The sequence below is a fragment of the Xiphias gladius genome, chromosome 22 (genome assembly GCF_016859285.1).
Source record: "Xiphias gladius isolate SHS-SW01 ecotype Sanya breed wild chromosome 22, ASM1685928v1, whole genome shotgun sequence".
NCBI classification, from domain to species: domain Eukaryota; kingdom Metazoa; phylum Chordata; class Actinopteri; order Istiophoriformes; family Xiphiidae; genus Xiphias; species Xiphias gladius.
In genome coordinates, this window is record NC_053421.1 from 16,588,702 (window position 1) to 16,607,575 (window position 18,874).

General features: G+C 40.8%; 2 protein-coding genes across 2 annotated transcripts in view; one reads left to right on the forward strand and one right to left on the reverse strand.

Moving 5' to 3' along the window:
* Positions 1–11,711, forward strand: stx17 (syntaxin 17). The gene is made up of 7 exons (XM_040117041.1): positions 1–202; positions 1,043–1,231; positions 1,336–1,401; positions 3,967–4,296; positions 5,462–5,512; positions 8,206–8,292; positions 10,485–11,711. Exons 2-7 carry the CDS (start codon positions 1,109–1,111, stop codon positions 10,737–10,739), a joined length of 912 nt encoding a protein of 303 aa, XP_039972975.1. The 5' UTR covers positions 1–202; positions 1,043–1,108; the 3' UTR covers positions 10,740–11,711.
* The window catches only part of erp44 (endoplasmic reticulum protein 44), a 12,242-nt gene continuing 5,000 nt past the window's right edge, over positions 11,633–18,874 (reverse strand). The window contains exons 3-11 of the mRNA XM_040117040.1: positions 18,733–18,772; positions 18,371–18,486; positions 17,345–17,529; positions 17,126–17,241; positions 16,833–17,007; positions 16,506–16,617; positions 16,245–16,386; positions 14,067–14,169; positions 11,633–13,968 (exon numbers count right to left, since the gene is read on the reverse strand). Coding sequence (XP_039972974.1) covers positions 13,858–13,968; positions 14,067–14,169; positions 16,245–16,386; positions 16,506–16,617; positions 16,833–17,007; positions 17,126–17,241; positions 17,345–17,529; positions 18,371–18,486; positions 18,733–18,772 — 1,100 coding nt within the window. The 3' untranslated portion in view covers positions 11,633–13,857. The remainder of the gene's footprint in view (positions 13,969–14,066; positions 14,170–16,244; positions 16,387–16,505; positions 16,618–16,832; positions 17,008–17,125; positions 17,242–17,344; positions 17,530–18,370; positions 18,487–18,732; positions 18,773–18,874) is intronic.

The following is an 18,874-nucleotide window of genomic DNA, read 5'->3' on the forward strand; positions in this document are numbered from 1 at the left end:
TGCGGGTGCTGGTAGAGGTCGGAAACTATTCGTTGACGCACTGGGAAGAGATTTGTTTACAAACAAGAAACTGTCAGAAACACAAACGAAAGCGTTGCCGAAAATTAGCGAATGTAGCTGAACGTTAATTTTCTCAACAGTCCGGAGACTCACAGCAGTCTCTAGCGAATATAAAATATATCCTTGAATGATATTTTAACTGGTAAGTGTCGCCGTATGTACCTTAAGTTTCGTTTACCTCAGAGTTGGTCAGCAGTAGACTGGTGTTTCAAGATTAAGGAGCTAATATAATTGCTAATGTCGTCTTAACTGTCTCTTAACTTTGACATCTACAACATAGAACATGTTTAGAAAAACCCTAAGAATGTTCTGGAGGTTTTGGATGTCCTCCTCCTTCCCCCTAATACGACTGAGAAGCTTAGTATTGTTCTTTATATTGGTACCAGCTTCTAATAACCATTAAAATAACCCTCCCCTACTATACGGCTTAGTAGGTGTATCATAAGGCACTATTATAAACACCAAATCGTATAATGTTATAGGGCTGCAAATGCACATTATTCTTTATTTTCACTATTGATAAATCTATCAATTATTTTGAATTAACTGCTTAATCATTAGTCTAGAAAATAGTGAAAAGTGCATGTCACAATTCCCCAGCCTAACATTAGAAAAATCAAAAACGCAAAGGTACTTCATTTAAAATGATATGAAATATAAAAGAGAAGCTAATTCTCACATTTGAGAAGCTGGGAACAGGGAATATTTGGCATTTTTGCTTGATAAAGGACTTAAATGATTATTCGATTATCCAAATTGTTGACGATTAATTTCTTCTTGACTAACCGATTGATTGAGCAATCCTTTCAGCGTAGCTGTTTTATTGTCAGTTATTCTTTTCACTGACAGGATGCTGGTGAGAAAAATATTTTATTCATCTTATGGAGTTGCCAATTTTCGATGTGTGGGCAGACTTGCATGTGTCACAGAGTTTATTAATTTGATTTATGTATTTTCTTAAAATCATACTCCGTGGGGGCAGATAGATAAAGCTGAGCAGGTGCAGTGTCAACACTGAGGTGTTGGCTGTGGGCAGTCAGTAGGACACATGGCAGAGGAAAGCAACAAGTTGACACTGAGACGCCTGGAGGCACCGATCCACAAGTTCATTAAAGTGGCTCTTCCCACGGACCTGGAGAGACTGCAGAAACACCACAATAACATACTGAAGGTGACGGCCGAAATCTGGCTGGACACGTGATCTCACCCTCACATCCACACTCTTACTTCCGGTCAACAGATGGACAACTCATACTTTCTCTTTCATTTTCACAGTACCAACACAGCCAGCAATGGGAGCGCCTTCATCAGGAGCATATCAATGCCAGCAGAACCGTTCAGGTATAGTAACAGATAGTCTGCAAACTCCTAAAAAGAACCAGTGTTTGTGTGTGTGACAGAAATAGATATTGTTGACTGGCCTACCATTAATTTATATTCTTTTTATATTTATATATATTTTATATATATTTATATTTTTTATGAATCAGAAGATATCAGCCATATTATCATTTTTTTTTAACCATTAAGCTATTTGATACTGTATTTTCCTTCCCATCCGAAACGACTAGCCTCTATATCACAGAGGCATTAGCTATATTATTCAAGTCTGAGTCTAGCAGATATGTGAATGTGAGGATTGTGTAGATGATGACGGGATTCACCGCCCCTGGAAATTCCTGAAAAAACGTGACCTTACAACGGCGTAGAATATTTTTGTCTCAAATTGTCTGGACTATTAAGAGCTCAGTTTAGGAAAGACTTGAGGTTTCTTGATTCGTGAGCAACCAAGATTTTCGAGTTTAAAATCAAAACTGACAACCAGCGGCAGGACAGGAAGTGGTGTCTTTGTCCAGTGAAATATAGAGAAAGTTCATGGTGATTTCTGAGTGAAGGAGGAAACTGTCAGTCATCTGGTTTAGAGCCTATCTGAACTGACGCCTAACTCAAACAAATGCTTATTGAAGCCTGCTCGACCGCAATAAGAGAGTGAATGTTGTATTGTCTTGAACAATACTCATTTGATCAACAGAAAAATGAAAAACAGCTGCTTGACAAAAAAATTTCTCAACACAGGGCCTGGCAACTTGGTGTATCCAAAGGTTTCAAACATATGTCATGGCTTTCCTCAGTGGATAGAGTTTCTCAGTTATCATAGAGATAGTTTATTTGTTGTCATGTGCGAAGTATTCGATGCCAGAAATCAATCTTGAGACAAGAGCTACAACCTCCTACCATATATCACCGCCTGTTATTACATTACCAGGTCACATGATAACAACTATCTCCACGACAACTGAGATGTGGTTGAAAATAATGTAATAAATCTGTCTAAATCTATTAATTCTCATTTCCAGGAAATGTTACCTTCTGTATGCATTAACAGCTAAATACATGTGAAACGTACCGGATTCGTTATAAAGAACTAAATTAATGTTCTGTATAGAAATTCCAACTTCTAAAAAATCAGGACAAGAAAAACAGCCGCTACCAATCCTCAAACGGACCATCTCGTGTGTGTGTGTGTGTGTGTGTGTGTGTGTGTGTGTGTGTGTGTGTGTGTGTGTGTGTGTGTGTGTGTGTGTTTAAGTATTTGTGTACTTGTTGACATGGTGGGTGTGAAATGCCTTAGGGGATGTTGTTGCCTGGAAGCCAACATGTCTCTGAAGGTGAAATAACTCCAAGCAGATACACACCTATCCTCTTACCATTACCCTGCAAATCCCAGGGACATACGCAGAGTGCTTTCTCATGTCTTTATGGTGTTAATCCAGAGTAGGGGTTAGTCTACTCTGCTTTAGATGTGTGTATACTGTATGTATGTGCTTATTTGTTTATGTTCCATGGATATATACAGTAGATGGATAGAGAGTAGGTGGCTAACTATGTTTGTCAGTCTGTTTAGGCTGCCTGCCTTTCTTTCTGGCTTTTTATCCATTTGTCCTTTGTCCCTCCTTGCAGAGGGACAGACTGCAGTTTCTCCCCCTACTGTTGATTGTCATGTACTCTCATGTCAATCAACAGGCAGACTTAGTACCCCCACCTTTACCACAGCAGCTACAGCAAACACTGTGAGACAGGGGAGCGTAGTTAATACTATTTTATGATGAATATCTGCTTTTGAGTTTGTGGTTGGTCTGTCTGTGTGTGTGTGTGTGTGTGTGTGTGTGTGTGTGTGTGTGTGTGTGTGTGTGTGTGTGTGTGTGTGTGTGTGTGTGTGTGTGTGTGTGTGTGTGTGTGTGTGTGTGTGTGTGTGTGTGTGTTCATTCAAGCTACTAACGGTCACGGTTAATTTGCAAGCTGAAAGGTGCCTGACCTGACTGTCCTGGTGTTAATCAGTGTGTTTTTCAGTTTTATGCATCCGAGGACAAGTGTATGCATGTATGTTTATTCATGTTGTGTAATTAGCAGAATGTGTTATCGGTAGCCCGTTGACCTCCTGAGCCCGGGTTGTGCTGCGGCCGGGAGGGCTGATGGCTGGGATGTAATCCTCCTGTCACCCTCAGGGCACGGCAGGATGAGGGGGCTTGTTTTCTTCAGACCCCACCAAAGCATGCACATACATTTCCCGTCACTAGAAGAGTTTATTTCTTTGCTACTGGGGCAACAGGTAAAAGGAACATTAAGGATCATATTTAGGAGGATTTAGATGATGTTATGTTTGTAGTTTCTTATTAGAAATATAGTTTAGGGTAACTTCTATTAAATACAAGATTGTTTACTTGTATTTAGAGAGAATTTTGATTGTTTGATCTTTATCGTGTATGTTTTTGCTGTGACAGATGGATATAACCACAGGTTTGTCCATGTGTCCCGTAATCAAGGATCCCAGTACCCTGCATTTCATTAATTATTTGCGACACCCAGTCTCACTGAGAAACCCACTTCTCCTCTGTCTACCTGCAGCAGCTGAGAGCTAACATTAGAGAGATGGAGAAGCTGTGCACTCGGGTCCGTGCCGAAGACACTGACGCTTTGGAAGCACTTGTCAAGCCAGTCAGGGACAGAGCGTCAGCCGCCGCGCGAGACTTCTTGCTTTTGCACTCTAACCCTGTGCCTCAGCCCGCACTGCCGTCACCACCACTTGCCGCTCAGCCGTCCAGCTGTGTGTCCAACAGCTGCCATGCTGATGACGATGTGGGCGAGGAGCCGACATCTGGAAGGCAAATACAGCTCCTCCTTCCAGAAATCCCTGCAGATCAGAGTGCGGCTGAGTCCTGGGACAACCTGGAAGAGGTATGAATGTGTGGACTCCATCCTTGCACAGCATTTTTGAACAGTACCCTTACATGTGGCTTGGCAATCATACTCTATTTTATACTTTTTTTATATTATATTTAGGGTTAGCCCTAACACTAACAATGACCAAGTTGGATAGACTCCACTTTGTAGTATATATTTAAGTACAAGGTGGACAGTTTATTTTTGACGTCCATGACGGTGTATACAAATAACTTTAGTAATGTCAAGCTTCACCTCCTTGTGTAAATTGTGACATCCAAAGTCAAATATTGGATCTAATTTGGTCAGGTACTACTCAACTCTGTGTTCTCATGGTGTATTATCATCCTCCATGTTTAGATTTGTCTTTTTGCCCCCTGTCCATGTGCTCATAAGCAAAGGAAGTGAATGTATTGTTTCATCCCAGCACCTCATCATGATAACTGCTTTCAACATAGTAAACAAATCGATGCTTCAAATATGCCAACTTTGGTATATCTATCCATCTATATCTCTGGTGTTTGACATATGGTGATGTAAAAATCCAAAAGAAAAAGCAGAGAATCAAGGGTTTCTTAAATAACAGATGAAGATATACGTTATGCGCAGAGGGAGTTAACCAGAAACCCAGTCAGTATGCCTTTTTCCAGTCAAAATCTTTGCTGTGTTGCCGTGCAGGTGTTACTAATAAAATTAACAATGGCTCATTTCCAGTTCAAGTGGCCCAGTAAGCCTTGGCAGTGTGACAGTGTGACAGCATTAACAATACCAGGATCCTGAAACTGAAGCAGCTAAATTTCATTATTTACACCTGTGATTTTCCTCCTGTTACTCTGTCTGTGGAAAAAGGCTTATGTTGAATTAAAATTAAAGCACTGAACATAAAGTACAAGAAAGCTGTTTCCATCCTAGGTCTGTACTAAGCGTTGCTATGGTTACAATCATTATTCATCGCTAATGTAAGATCATCTAATGCAATTGACCCCTGGTTACCTGTTCCAACTGACACACCTATTTCACTCTGCTTTACTGTAATATACAGTATATAACACATAAAAATTCACTTTCATTAGTTAATTTGATCGTCAATCTCCAACGCCGACAGTATTGACATGCTATAGCTGTAGATTTGTGTGATAAGCATCATAATGAAATAAATGCAGTAATTTTTTCGTCACAGGATCTGAAGGAGCTGAGTGGTTTGGTGACGGAGTTCTGTCTGCTCGTCCATGTGAGTGTGAACACTTAACTCTGCATTATACTTCCTAGGCTGCCACATTTACATTTCAACACTGTATGCATTTCTCCAGCTACATGTGTGCACAGCTACCCCTGTGAACAAAAACAAAGTGGCAGAGACAGTTTGCCCATAGCGCTTCGAGGAAGTAGTGTGTATTTGACCATGTGTGCTTGTGTTGCCTGGTAAGGCTCCTCTGAGAGAAGGTTACACAGATCGGCCCAGGGCTACCGCTGGGGCCCCAGAGGCCCTTCACCCAGGCAAGAGGAGGGGTTGAGGAGTAGACGGGGGGGAGAGGGAGGATTTGGGGGAGGACAGCAGGTTGCCCACAGGGCGAGAGGAGAGGAACAAGGGATGCATGGGAGTAGGTGGAGAACAGACGGCTCAGATTATCACTCTATCCTCAGGGATTGAGGGAGAAAAGCAAGGAGGCAGGGTTGAAGGAGAGATTAACAGAGAGAGAGAGAGTGAAGATGTAGTTAGGGTGAAAAAAAACAGACAGAGGCATGGGGTGGGGGTGGGGGGGCTGCAGAGAGAGCATAGATATGTTGTTGTGGTGTCTCTAGGGTGAAAGACGCCGTTAGGGGAGTAATATTCCAGCGCTCAGCCACAGTGGAAATACTGAGTGTGTGTGAGTGTGTGGTTGTGTCTATGTCTGTACATGCGTCATGTTAGTGGCTGTTCCGGTGTTTGTCTGTGTGCTTTTCTTTGTGTGTCTTCTGGGGCTTTCTACTAAGGTTAAAAGTGACAAATACAGTTATAAAGTATTTTTTCTATTAGTTATTTACTCTATAAAATATACAGTGGGGAAATTCCCATCACAAGTTACCTTAATGTGTTGCATGGTCTTAAAATTGCCTTTAAAGTTTGACCAAAAGCTATAAAATGTTATGTTTTCAGTTTATCTCATTTCATTCCATTTTTAAGCTCACCATAGCTTCAAAACAGAGGCTATTACATAATGATCTGCAGTAAGAAGAATAAAGCAAATCTGATGTAAATAGCAAATGGTCGTTTTAATATTTTTTCGTATTAAATGACTAGAACAGTGCATTCTGCGGTAAAACTGCAATAGATATTTTTTTTGGTTAACTATTTAACCAAAAGATTATTTCGGCTCTAGCTTTCAGCAGAGAGAGAGAAAATAAAATTAGAATTTATGTTGCTTGGAAGGTCTGCTGTTGAAAACGGTCATAAGGTTAAGATTCAATTAAAAAAAAAAGACATGTAATTAAAAACAGTCCTATTTAGAAGCTTTTGATTGTATGGCTCAGTAGATGGAGTTTGCCCAGTTGTCATGGAATTGTAGGTGTTAGATTTTCGTTTTTTTGAGCCAACAGCTCCTGAATGGATTTTGTAACAAGATTGTTTTGTGAACTAGTGTTTCCAAGATCAAGAATACACTTTCAGTTTAACAAACTTTTTTTATAAATATCCACCAATTCTCATAAACATATTCAAAACATGTGACCACATTATAGGAAAATATTCAGGTTTATCATTTTAGAAAGAAACAATTAGTCGAGTAATCGATCTACAGACAATGAGCATCTATTTTGATAATGGAGTAATCTTTTTACGTCATTTTTCTTTCTTTTTAAAAAATTATTATTTTTGTTTTCATTATTACTACTTGGCAACATTGTATACCTTGTATTAGATAGCAATAGAGTAGAAATGACAGGAAACGAGAGGCAGGGATGCAACAGAGGTCCCTAACCGAACCTGAACTGGGGATGTTCTGGTTCATGTTAAGTGTCCACTCTTTTAATGGTTCCAGCAACTCTGGTGTGAGAATTTGCTGCTTTTCTCTTTCTTATATCATTTTAATCTGAATGTCCTTGGCTTTTGGAGCACTGGTCAAATAAAACAAAACTTTTGATGTCACCTTTTTCTGTGGGGATTTTTCACTATTTCAGAACTTCCTGACATTTTATTAGCCAAACGATTAATCGAGAAAAAATTCAGCAGATTAACCAATAATGAAAATAATTGTTACATGCAGCCCTATAATCATTGTATCCTGAAGAGTGTGGCTCTAATGTATGGGTCTTGGTGAAACTGCTGCTTTTCTGATCCAAGAAGAGTGAATCTGAGTCACAAGACTCAAAACTGCCGTCCTCAGTCGGAATAGGTTTAAAATCTTCGAAAACATCACAAAAAAGCAGGAAGCTTTTACACGGAAATGTAAGAGAAGTGGTAAAATGGGCAGGACTGAATATGTAAAATAACTTGACTCAGAGTGAGGAGGTGAGAGAGGAGGAAGAAGTGTTGAGGAAAGGTGAGGAAGAAGAGGAGAAGGAGAAGAAAAGTGCTCTGGTTATATTTTGGTCACTGTGTCTATCTAGCCCCCACATGGAGAGAGACAGCTGCCACTCTGAATATTTCATGAGATCTACACAATGCCGCACACACACACACACTCTCACGCGCACACACACACGAACACACCGTATGGCCCCACCCTCAGTGTAATCTCCTTTGAATATGCCTACAGTCTCCACACACACTCACACACATGCTTCCCATGTTATCTAGTGCCGTGGAGCCAAATCTGGATAGATAAGAAAACTTAGCAGACAACAGGTGGTTGCTCTTTCACACATGTGTATATGTATCGGTGGCTGCTTGTATAGTGTGTGTGCATGCTAATATGTGTTTGTGTGTGTCTAACCCCTGTGCATCAGTCCCAGCAGGAGAAGATTGACAGCATAGAGGACAACGTAAACACAGCCGCTGCCAACGTGGAGGAGGGGACCAAGAGCCTGGGGAAGGTGTGTGTGTTTGTGTTTGTCTGTGTGTGTGTGTGTGTGTGTGTGTGTGTGTGTGTGTGTGTGTGTGTGTGTGTGTGTGTGTGTGTGTGTGTGTGTGTGTGTGTGTGTGTGTGTGTGTGTGTGTTGTGTCCTGATGATCTTATGCGTGTGTTTTTGTGTGTGTGGTGTTTGGAAGATAGGGAGATCGATGGCACTTTGCCTCCCAGCCATTCCACAGCGTTTGTCCCTATTGATCCGTTCGAATACGGAGGAAAGCTGCAATTAAGGAAATAGAGAGAGGAGAGGGATAGAGAGGAGTGGAGGGGAGGAAGAGTGATAGAGAGGTAGGATGAGAGGGTTGACAGGAGAAGGTCTATGTGTTAGTGTGTGTGCAGCATTAAGGAGAGGTTTGAATGACTTTTTAATAGTTTTTCGGGCGCAGCATTCAGGCTCCCACTGTCAATTCAGTACACTCTTAAAACTGTTGTGCACTAAGTGTAACTCAGGGACACCTCAGTGCCCTTCACACATATAACACACTTAAAATGTTTTTTGTCTGTAATACCCCAAATCACTTGTTTTTCTCAAACTACAACACATACACACCAGTGTGAGAAATTTTCTGGCATTGTGTTTATTAAAAAAAATTATTTTTCTAATTTCTGGTACGTCATTTGGGATTAATGGAAAGGAAAGAAATGTTCATCTGTCAGACGAAGCAATCTGTTTTGATCTTTGTTTTGCTCACACTTTTAGGAACATATTGGAGGTGTTAACTAATAAGACTGTATTTACAGTCAGTCAGAAATGGTGATGTCACAGAATTGTGATTCCTGTGTGCTGAGGAAAACCTGTAGATGCTAACACCGGACAACTGAAATAAAAAAAAAAACAAATGCATTTTCACAGCTGTTTATTTAGTCTTCTGCCACAGCTTTCAATTCATACAAAAAAAAAACATTTTTTCACTTCCCTCTAGTGGTATCTCGCCATGCATATACTGATTTATGCTGGTTAGTGAGATTTCTGCTACCACCCAAGTACAATGAAGGTGATGCTCAAAGCATTCAAAAATTAAATTTTATCAACTTAATAGCAACATCCCATCTAGAAACAGTGATTGTGTTAGGCTGCATAATTTTAATTTTTTTTTTTGAACTGTTCACAGGGTCTGTGAAATATTAAAACCTAGGCAGATAAAGCCAGAACTATCTGCTTGGCTAGATACCGGTAAAGGCAATTGAGAAAATCTTTTTGAGAAATCTTTTTTTTTTTTTTAATATAATGTAAGTGTACCGGCCTTTAAACAATTTGAACTTTAGGCCTAAAGTTTATCAAATAAATGCAATTATGAAATATTCTTTTTAAATGGCTAATTGAAATGAAATTCACTGAAATGGTGACACAAACAAAGATTGACCTCTGTGGAAGGTTGCTGGTAGATGTAGTGGGCTTGCACATTAGACCAGGGGGCTGTGGAGAGATAAAGCAGATGAGAGGGATGTCAGATGTTTTACGTGTTTGAAAGCTTGTAATCTGTCATCAGGTCAAACAGCATTACACACACACGTGTGTTCAGTCACACAACGCCCACATTTCCTCCCATCTCCTACAACCTGTACCCAGAGTCCTTTTAACTCAGCTCAGATGAAATTAAAATTCCCTCAACTGCCACAGGGGTGGGGACAACCAATGCTAGCTTTTGAACTAGATTAATTGAACGGTGAAGTGTTAATCAAGTGTGTGTCCCCGTGCATGTATGCGTGTGTCTGTGTGTGTGTGTGTGTGTGTGGGTGGGTGTGTGTGTATGTGTGTGTGTGTGTGTGTGTGTGTGTGTGTGAGGATGGTCAGAGAGTCAGTCATTAATTGCCATCAGCAAAGCGCACCTTCCACTCTGATAACAGCTGTAATAACACACAGGCCACATCTCTCTGATTTCTCTTAAATGAAGATAATGAAAATGCTTTGATGCAGCTATGGAAGTGTCGGTTTACATTTACACATGCAGGCTTGTTTGTGCCGTTTTTTTTCTTCTTCCTCGTGTGGGTCGATGTGTGATCATTAAAGGATAGACACATCTGAACTCTATCTCATACTGTCTTGATGCCATAAAGTACTAATGCCTCTAAAACGTGTTTGTGTGTGTGTGTGTGTGTGCGAGTGAGTGTGTGTTAAATTAAACTAGAACTCATCTCTTTCTCCTCTCTCTCCAGGCGGTGGGCTACAAGTTGGCGGTGCTGCCGTTTGCTGGGGCGCTGCTGGGCGGTGTATTAGGAGGTCCACTTGGCCTGCTGGCTGGGTTCAAAGCTGCAGGGGTGGCTGCTGCTCTCGGAGGGGGCGCCCTGGGGTATGCGGGGGGCAACCTGGTGCAGAAACACCGCAAATCTCGAGTGGATCTACAGATGAAACAACTGACAGCACCACCACCAGAACCAGCAGCAGCACCAGAGTCCAGCAAGGACAAGTGACCCAACAGTTGAGGTTAGCCCTCTGACCTCAGCTGCTGGCTAATCACTGAGGCTCCTGTGTTGACTGACCAACCGGAAGGACAAACTAGACTCAAAGAGACTCTGTATCTGACACCGTCAACACGCATTGCTGTTACCAAGCACTGCAGTGAAACAATTACATAATAACAGGCTTACTTTGATGTTTGGGTGTGAATGGCGTTTCTGTAAGGACATTAATCTAATTTTATACACACAACTGATTTTTTTTTTTTTTTTTTTTTTTTCTGAATACAGCGAAGCAGTTATTTACAGCTGTTAGTGTGTTGTTGGGTCAGCCTGACATAGCTTTGAGCACCTTTTACTAAAAGAAGTCCTTGGCACCAAATAAATTAAAGCAGTTTAACAGACCCAACGATTGTGGAAAGGATAATTAGTGTGTTCCTCAAGCTGACATGTTTTTTTTCATCAGGGTTTGCTAACTTGCCTATAAACATCACTCAGTATTCCTGGATGCACAAAATGAAGTGCCAATATGAACAGCTGTACTACTAAGACCACAGTAAGAATGATGTGTGGAGAAAATGTGTTTTTTTTTTTTTTTTGCCTAACATCACTGTAGTGTATCATTTACTTAATAATGAAAATTAAAGTGGCACAGCTTCAGAGTTTATATAAAATTATAATCTATGTAGATACAGACATGTTTTAGCAAAGTGCCTAAGTGCCGCTGTCCAGATCACTTCAGTGACTGGAGTGTAAGAACCTGCCATGTATTGATGACACTACTGCTGGTTTTCTGCAAAATAAAATGTGTCTTTTCCACAGTAATGTCATTCATTAGATAAAGAGAACAGAAATGACAGCAGTAAAGAACAGAGAAAGGGATGTACAAAGCATCAGACGAGACAACATCCTGTAAAATGGTTTTTAATTTACTTTTTCATTTTTTTACTCTTCTTCCCCTCTGAGATGACTGGTTTAGAAATGGCATCACACTACCCCCTGTTGCTCTCCTGTATGTGGGCTGATATGTCACTATGCAGGCATCTTTTGGCCTCAATGGAAGGGCAGGACGCGCAGTAAAATCTTAGCAATGGGTCCCCATACTCTTAATCTGGCTTCCACTTTTGGATTTCATTCACGCTTCATTCAGTGGATCTCAGGGATCTAGACTTGTACCAAAAACCTCAAAGACATATAAAGAGACAAAACCAGTTTCAAGAGGACTTGTACAAAGTGGCAGACTGTAAATTTCCACCGTTCATCACATGGGTTTTCCCCTCTTGTCTCTCAGCTTTTTAAAACACTGGGAAGGATGCAGTCTTTTCTCCCCAGGCATGATGACACATTTGACAACAGGTAACAGCAAAAACAACAGCCATTTCATAAATTCATGATCATGTTAAAGTACACCATTTCAAAACCTTTTTCTCCTCTACTTTAATTCCCAGGAACACAACTCAGAGGTGTTATATTAAATACTGTGCCTATGAAAAATACACATCCCCCTTTGACCTACTCATATTTAACTGTTTTACAGCTGTGGATGTAATTAGACATTTAGACACTGATCAACAGAAAGAGACTCTTTAATTTCTATGTAAAATGTAATTGCGACAGATTAGTTAAGGGGTACAAAACAGACAAAATTTCTGATTGGACAGATATTCATGTCCTTCAAGACATTTAAAGAGGCACCTTTGGCAACTACTTCAGCCTTGAGCCTACGTGGACAAGACTGTAACTCTACAACTCCTTCATCCTTCCTTTGCTCAGTGAAATTACAAGAGAAAAGCCATTTTCCAGTCATGCAAGCACATTCTGGATTGGCATTTGAGGTTTACTCACTGATTTTGCCAATACAGAGCCATTAACATGGTTGTTTTCATGTCATTCCTGTGTTAATTTGGCTTTATTTTTAAGGTTTATGTCTTCCGCTTAAATAAATTAATGTACTTTAAGGTTTCCTTCTGTATTGATCTTTGCCGCTTCCATTTGACCCTTTCTACTATTACAAAGCCATGCAGGACCTGCTGCAGAGAAACCTCCACACAGCATCATGCTGCCACCAGCAGGCTTCATGGTGGGAATGGTGTGTTTTTGGTAATGTGCAGTGTTAGACTAGTGTTTAGTATGATGGTCGAAAAGCTCATTTTCTTTGACATTACAGTGTTTTCAGTTGAGTAATAGGAAAAAAAAAAACCCTAATTACATCATTTGATTCAGTATTGTAAAAAAGTAAAACATTAAAAGATCCAAGGGGGCAAATATTTTTTACAGGCACTGTAGGAGACATCATAATCTATTACCATTTAGTACCAGGGAGAGGGGGGGTGCATCTCAATAGGATTGAGTAGCTCTGTCTCTCTAACTTCTGTCTCAAATCAGGATTTGAAATAATGTTAACCCCACCAAGTATGTGAAAATATTTGTCTATTCCTTAAGAACTCCATGTATTTGTTTGTATTTGGAGAAGATATGGAGATAAAGCTACGTCAAACAGGCATATCGTTATAACGTGTGCTATACAAATGAATTACACTAGAGTTGGTCATATTGAGATGCAGCCATGAGGTCAGTGAGACTAAATAAGCGTCTCCTATCAGACAGGCTGAACTGGACTACCCACAGATAAGAACCGTACAACAGAAGTGAGGGAACTGTTCTGTTTTTTTTCCTAAGAAAAGCTGGGTGATGAAAATCAAAAGAATAAAATAAAGAAACTCTGCATTTAATTTAGACCAACAATGAGACTCCCATGTAGCACAAACATATTTACAAGCTCAAAAAAATAAAAGTAAAAACACTTCTCTTGATGTCCTAATGCCCCTAACCCCTTGCCCACACACATTTCTTCTTTATGCCCCTTCCTTTTAATCCGAAATAAAAACTGTACGTGAAAGAGTTATGAAAATATAGGTTATTCCAACATGGTTGTGTCATGACTGTGCTCCTCTCTTCTCCTCCTCTTGCTGTCTTGTTTTTCTCCTGCTCTCCTCCATCTTTCTATCTTTCACTCTTCAGTAAAGTTGTTGGGTGTTGCTGTTCTGTCCCGGTGGCCTGTCCCTAACCCTAACCCCCTCCCTGACCCCGGGGCGTGGTATTGAGTCACAGGATCACGAAAAGGCTGTAGAGGTCACAGCTCGTCGCGGTCCCGTCTGAGGATGGTGTAGCGAGTCTCGCTGGGCGCTAGCTTTTGGAACGAGCTCTCTGGAGGGCTGCTGGCCACCTCTCCTCCCGTCTCCTCCTGAGGGTATAAGTCAAATTCAAAATAAAAACTCAAATTATACATGACATAGTAAAACCCAACTTTCAGCAACTCCATCGTGTGTGCTGCTGTCTGACCTGTCCAGGCGTGCTGTCTGTGGGGTCAGGACCATGGTGAAACTCTCGGTGAAGCTTTCCAGAGTGAAGGTCCAAAACAAACTGTCTCAACTTGCCAGGGACCCTGCCAAAAAAACACAGAGAAACACACATCGGACATCATGCAAGAACATTTGTGTAAATCTGTAATTTTTTTCCTGCGAGGCTAGTTCATACACGTGTTGGTACGAACAAGTTGGATTCACCAAACTGTCTTAACTGCAAAAACTTAGTACAAGTATGTGCAAATTAGTGAGATTTAATCCTGAGCATAGTCAACAACCGACAAATTGCTTCACAGGGCTCCATTCTCTGCTCCATTTGAGGTTAAGTCTCATTCAAAAAAATGTTACCCGAGAGTAAAACAACAAATCTCACATGTGAGCATCATGTCCTGCTGTTGGAAATCGGGGGATAAAAAAGAAAGAAAGAGACTGGTTTGACATGGTGACTGCACTTGCATGTGCTTTTCTTCCTTAGTGGACAAAGTGTTTTACAATTTAGCTTCTCATCCACCCATTCACACATCAGTGGTGGTTGAGCTGCAGTACAAGGCCCTGGCCGACCTATCAGGAGCCCGACAACCAACCCTACAATTAATGGACAACATGCTCTACCCCCTGACCCCCCTCCCCAACAAGCTAAATACCAAAATGTCTTTCTAAAGCAAAGAAGTGCACAACAGGACGCAGTCATGGGGATGTGACAGTCAGGGAGATGGGTGAAAGCATATCAAACAATATACTGTCAGGATGTCCTCATGCCAAAATACGCCAATAAAAATCATGTAATCTAAAAAAAAACAAAAAAAACAAAACAAACGCTGTCGAACCTTCTGATAAATTAGCAAGACATGATGATGATATGGTGTGAACAAAACAATAATGTTACATAAAGTTTATTTTAGTTATCTACTTTTATGTCAGCAAACTTCGGTAACAAATTAGACTCCAAATTCATTCAGATTAAGGCATTATTATGATTCTTAAGTGTTTTTTTTCTCAATTGTTTTCCCCCTGGCTAGAGGCAGACTATCTGTACAACACTCATACTGGACCAGAGAAAATCACTCTATCACTCGTGCAGGTCACTTAAAAACAAATCTGTTTGTACGAGTGATTCTTGCATGAGGCGCATTAACTGTGCATCTGAAAAAGGCATTCCTACGCACCAAGTCCAACAATAAAGACAGACCTTCTCGAACTACAGAGCAGGTCGGACTTAACCACTAATATGAGACAAAACAGCTCGAGGTAGCAGCAGTGGACATGAGTCCCTGCGAAAATGTCATGAAGCACCATTAATCCATATCAGCGTTGTCCTGTGAAGTGTGCTTATTAACAACAGGTCATATCACACAGAAGGAGCTGGTCCCCAGTCATAGCTAACCCTGTGTGTCAGAACAGCATGCAGACACACACACGCACAAACACGTATATATAACATACACTGCCCTAATGAAATTACAAGCTGTGTGCCACATGCAGTGGTGATGTGATGCAATTAGGTTGTGGAGGCTGGTCAGTCCTCAGGGCTTCTGTCTATCTGATCAAACTCTGATTGGGGGGAGGAGGCGGGGGGGCAGAATAAATAAAATTGAATTAGATTAGACTGGATTAGTTTAGCACTTATTGCACGTGCCAAATCATGTCACATTAGCTCTGGTGTCCTGGCCCATTCAAAAAGGACAGATTTTAACAGGTGTGACATTTCTCTGGTGTTCAGTGTTCGTTGGATTGTGGTGTGTGTCTGTCTGTGTGTGTGTAATGAAATTAACTTTATTTAAGGAGATCCTGTTATGAACAATTTCACATAGAGGTAAATGATATCATTACGCTCATCAGCATCAGGCAATAACTGTTCAAAAATGTCCAAAAGTGCTGAATATATCACGTCTCTGACATGTGGATGATTCATGTGTTAATTACAGTTGCATTTGTGGTGAGTTTTCATTTATATTTGGCTATTTCTTGTTGCATTAAACAGTTACCAACCCATAATTTCTAATGTTTAGGGGGGGGCACACATGGTGCTGTAAAATATGAAATGACCATGCAGTCAATAAATTATTTTGAGTACTAAATTTCTGCACACATATACACTGTGCATCCATATGCAAAACAACATCATTTTATCACATAAGTGAAAAGTGGTACTTACGCCAGGTCTTTAAAGTCAGGAAAGACATACATGTGTCTGAATGAGTCTATAGCAATGACGGGACAGTCAGCTGGAGTTTTCTGGATATGGAGCAGTGGATGGCGGAACTTATCACAGTCTGCATGAAGGAAGTTTATAGACCCTGAAGAGGAGAGGAGAAACACTGTCACCATTGTCATGAACACCACTTCTGTACAGAAAGCTTTGGTTCTAGGCTAAAAATCAAAATCCTGACGGGTATAAAATTTCACAAACACTTACCTTTCTCGCTGATTAGCTGGCGAGCTACTTCATGTTGGAATTTCTCTAAGCTCTCTGTGTCTTCTTTTATATGGAACAAGATGAGGAAAGGGATCCCTTCTTCAGTCAGCTCCTGGAAAACACACACACAAATAAACAGACAAAGCGTCAAAGACAGATGGAGACAGGGCCACTCTGTGACTCAGCAGATGGACTACCGCCAGACTCCATGAATACCCTCCAGGCTGTTTTTCAGTGTAAATATCTATGTTCATCTACATAAAGCGAAAAAAGCCACAGATTAGAATCATGCTGACCATGCTTTATATGCAGAAGCAGACAACAAACCTCTCCATTTTCAAAGGTGATCTCCCTGACCAGAGGCACACACTTGTCCTGGGCCCATGCATAGGTCAGGTCAAAGTTGGTGAGTGAGCTGAGGTAGATCATGTCAGGGACGCTCTCACCCACAGGTTTGTAGATCACATTGTCCCCACTGAAGCGCTCCGACTCAGAGACAGCGCTAGGGGAAAAAGCGGTGCAGAAAAGTTTAATATAAAAAATCTAAACAGAATAGGAAGATTAAGACAATGGCTAATATATGAAATCCACTTGGATCTAAAGATGGTATTGTAACTCACCCAAAGGCAGCCAAGAACGTGCAGTCATCTCGAAGGATGTTGGCAACTTTTTCATATGTGCGGTAGCTATCAGAGTCCTTTTTTTCAAAGTAACCTATGATGTTTCTCTTGGCCCTCTGTTAAGTAATAAAGCAAAAGTTTTAAGAAAGTAACGAATATAATTTTATTTTATGATGTGGAAATTTGCATTTTTATAGCCAGCGTGTATTTGCCACTTACATCAAGAGTGTTAACCTCCTCCTTTGAGTGCATTTCTTTCACGGGGTCGACCTGCTGCTGGCGGATGAAGTCAGCAATGGCCACCACCGACCTCTGACCCCTGTATTCCCTCTTCATCATCATCCCATTGCGGAACAACTTCAACGTCGGGTACTTGGTGATGCGGTACCGCTGGGCGATATCCGCTACACACAGAGGCAGAGGAAAAGTTAAGTAAAGAAGTACAAATCAATGGATGAAGAGGAGGAAGCAAAGTAAAAACACATGGGGATGGTTGGATGAGGACTGGAGCAGTGACAGAGCCGGCAGTTAAAACTCAGTCTGAAAACACTGCCTTCAGTCAGCTCGGAGCTCTGATCTCCCACATGAAAGCTGCCCCCTGCCAAGAGTAAATACTCTCTCTGTACACAGTGAATGAGTGTGTGTTTGTGTGTGCATGTGGCAGGTGTCAATATCCTTGTGGGGTGTCTCTAAGCCTCCAGTCTTCACAGGAAAACTGGAGGCAGGCAGCAGTTTTGTCATTAGTCTTCAAACAGTTTGCAGGTCATCAATAATTCTCTTTAATTTGCTTTATCTCAAAAGGCTGAGGCTGGCGGTTTATGTGTCTGTGCTTTGGTGTGCTGGGCATCTATGTGTACATGTGTGCATCAAATATAGTAAGAGTGTGTGTGTCTTTTTTTTTTCCTGTATATAGATCTAGGGTGTTATAGCAGTGTAGGGCATTAGATCAACATAAACAACCAAATATACTATAATATTTGGATAATAGACTCATCGTTAAATCAGCTGTAATGTTAAAATACATACATTTCTCAGTTTCAGCTTCCAAATTACTATTATTACTTTGTCTTTCTTTCACATCGTTATGAAATAAAACTTATGATAAGCATGTCTCATTAATTTTTCATTTTATAAGTTAAAAAGGATCAATAAATTATATTATGAGTAACTATGACTTACATCTGAATGTCATTGGTTTGGTTCTTTTCCTGACAAAACACTGATAAAAAGGTAAGTTATACTCACAATGTTGGTCACAGTCGACGCGAGCAAACACCACCTGCTTGGTATCAGGGAACTCCTCCCGCACTATGTTAGATGCCTCCTCAAAAATTGGATGGAGCATCTGACTGAATCTACACCTGCAGGGGTGACGGAGGAGTGGTGTGAGGGCAAAAAGGCTTTCCATAATTTGTGAGTAAATTAAGTTGATGTTTTTAGTAGTATTTGACTATGTTGTTGAATGATTTTTTGCCTGAAACAGTTCCATAACCCACTGATTACTTAGAACAGCCAGGAAAATGGACACACAGACAGACACCTTTCAAAAGAAATTAACAAAATCCAGTCCCGGTCCAGTGACTGTGGGAGAGAAAAAACACACTTACCAGTCTGCGTAAAAATTCACTAATGCCACCCCAGCATTATCTGCAAGGAAACACACACACGCACAGGAAATAAATAAGACTCTACACATTACAGAATACACTCATTAATGTGCCTTTTGCTACTAAACCGCTCACTTTTCTG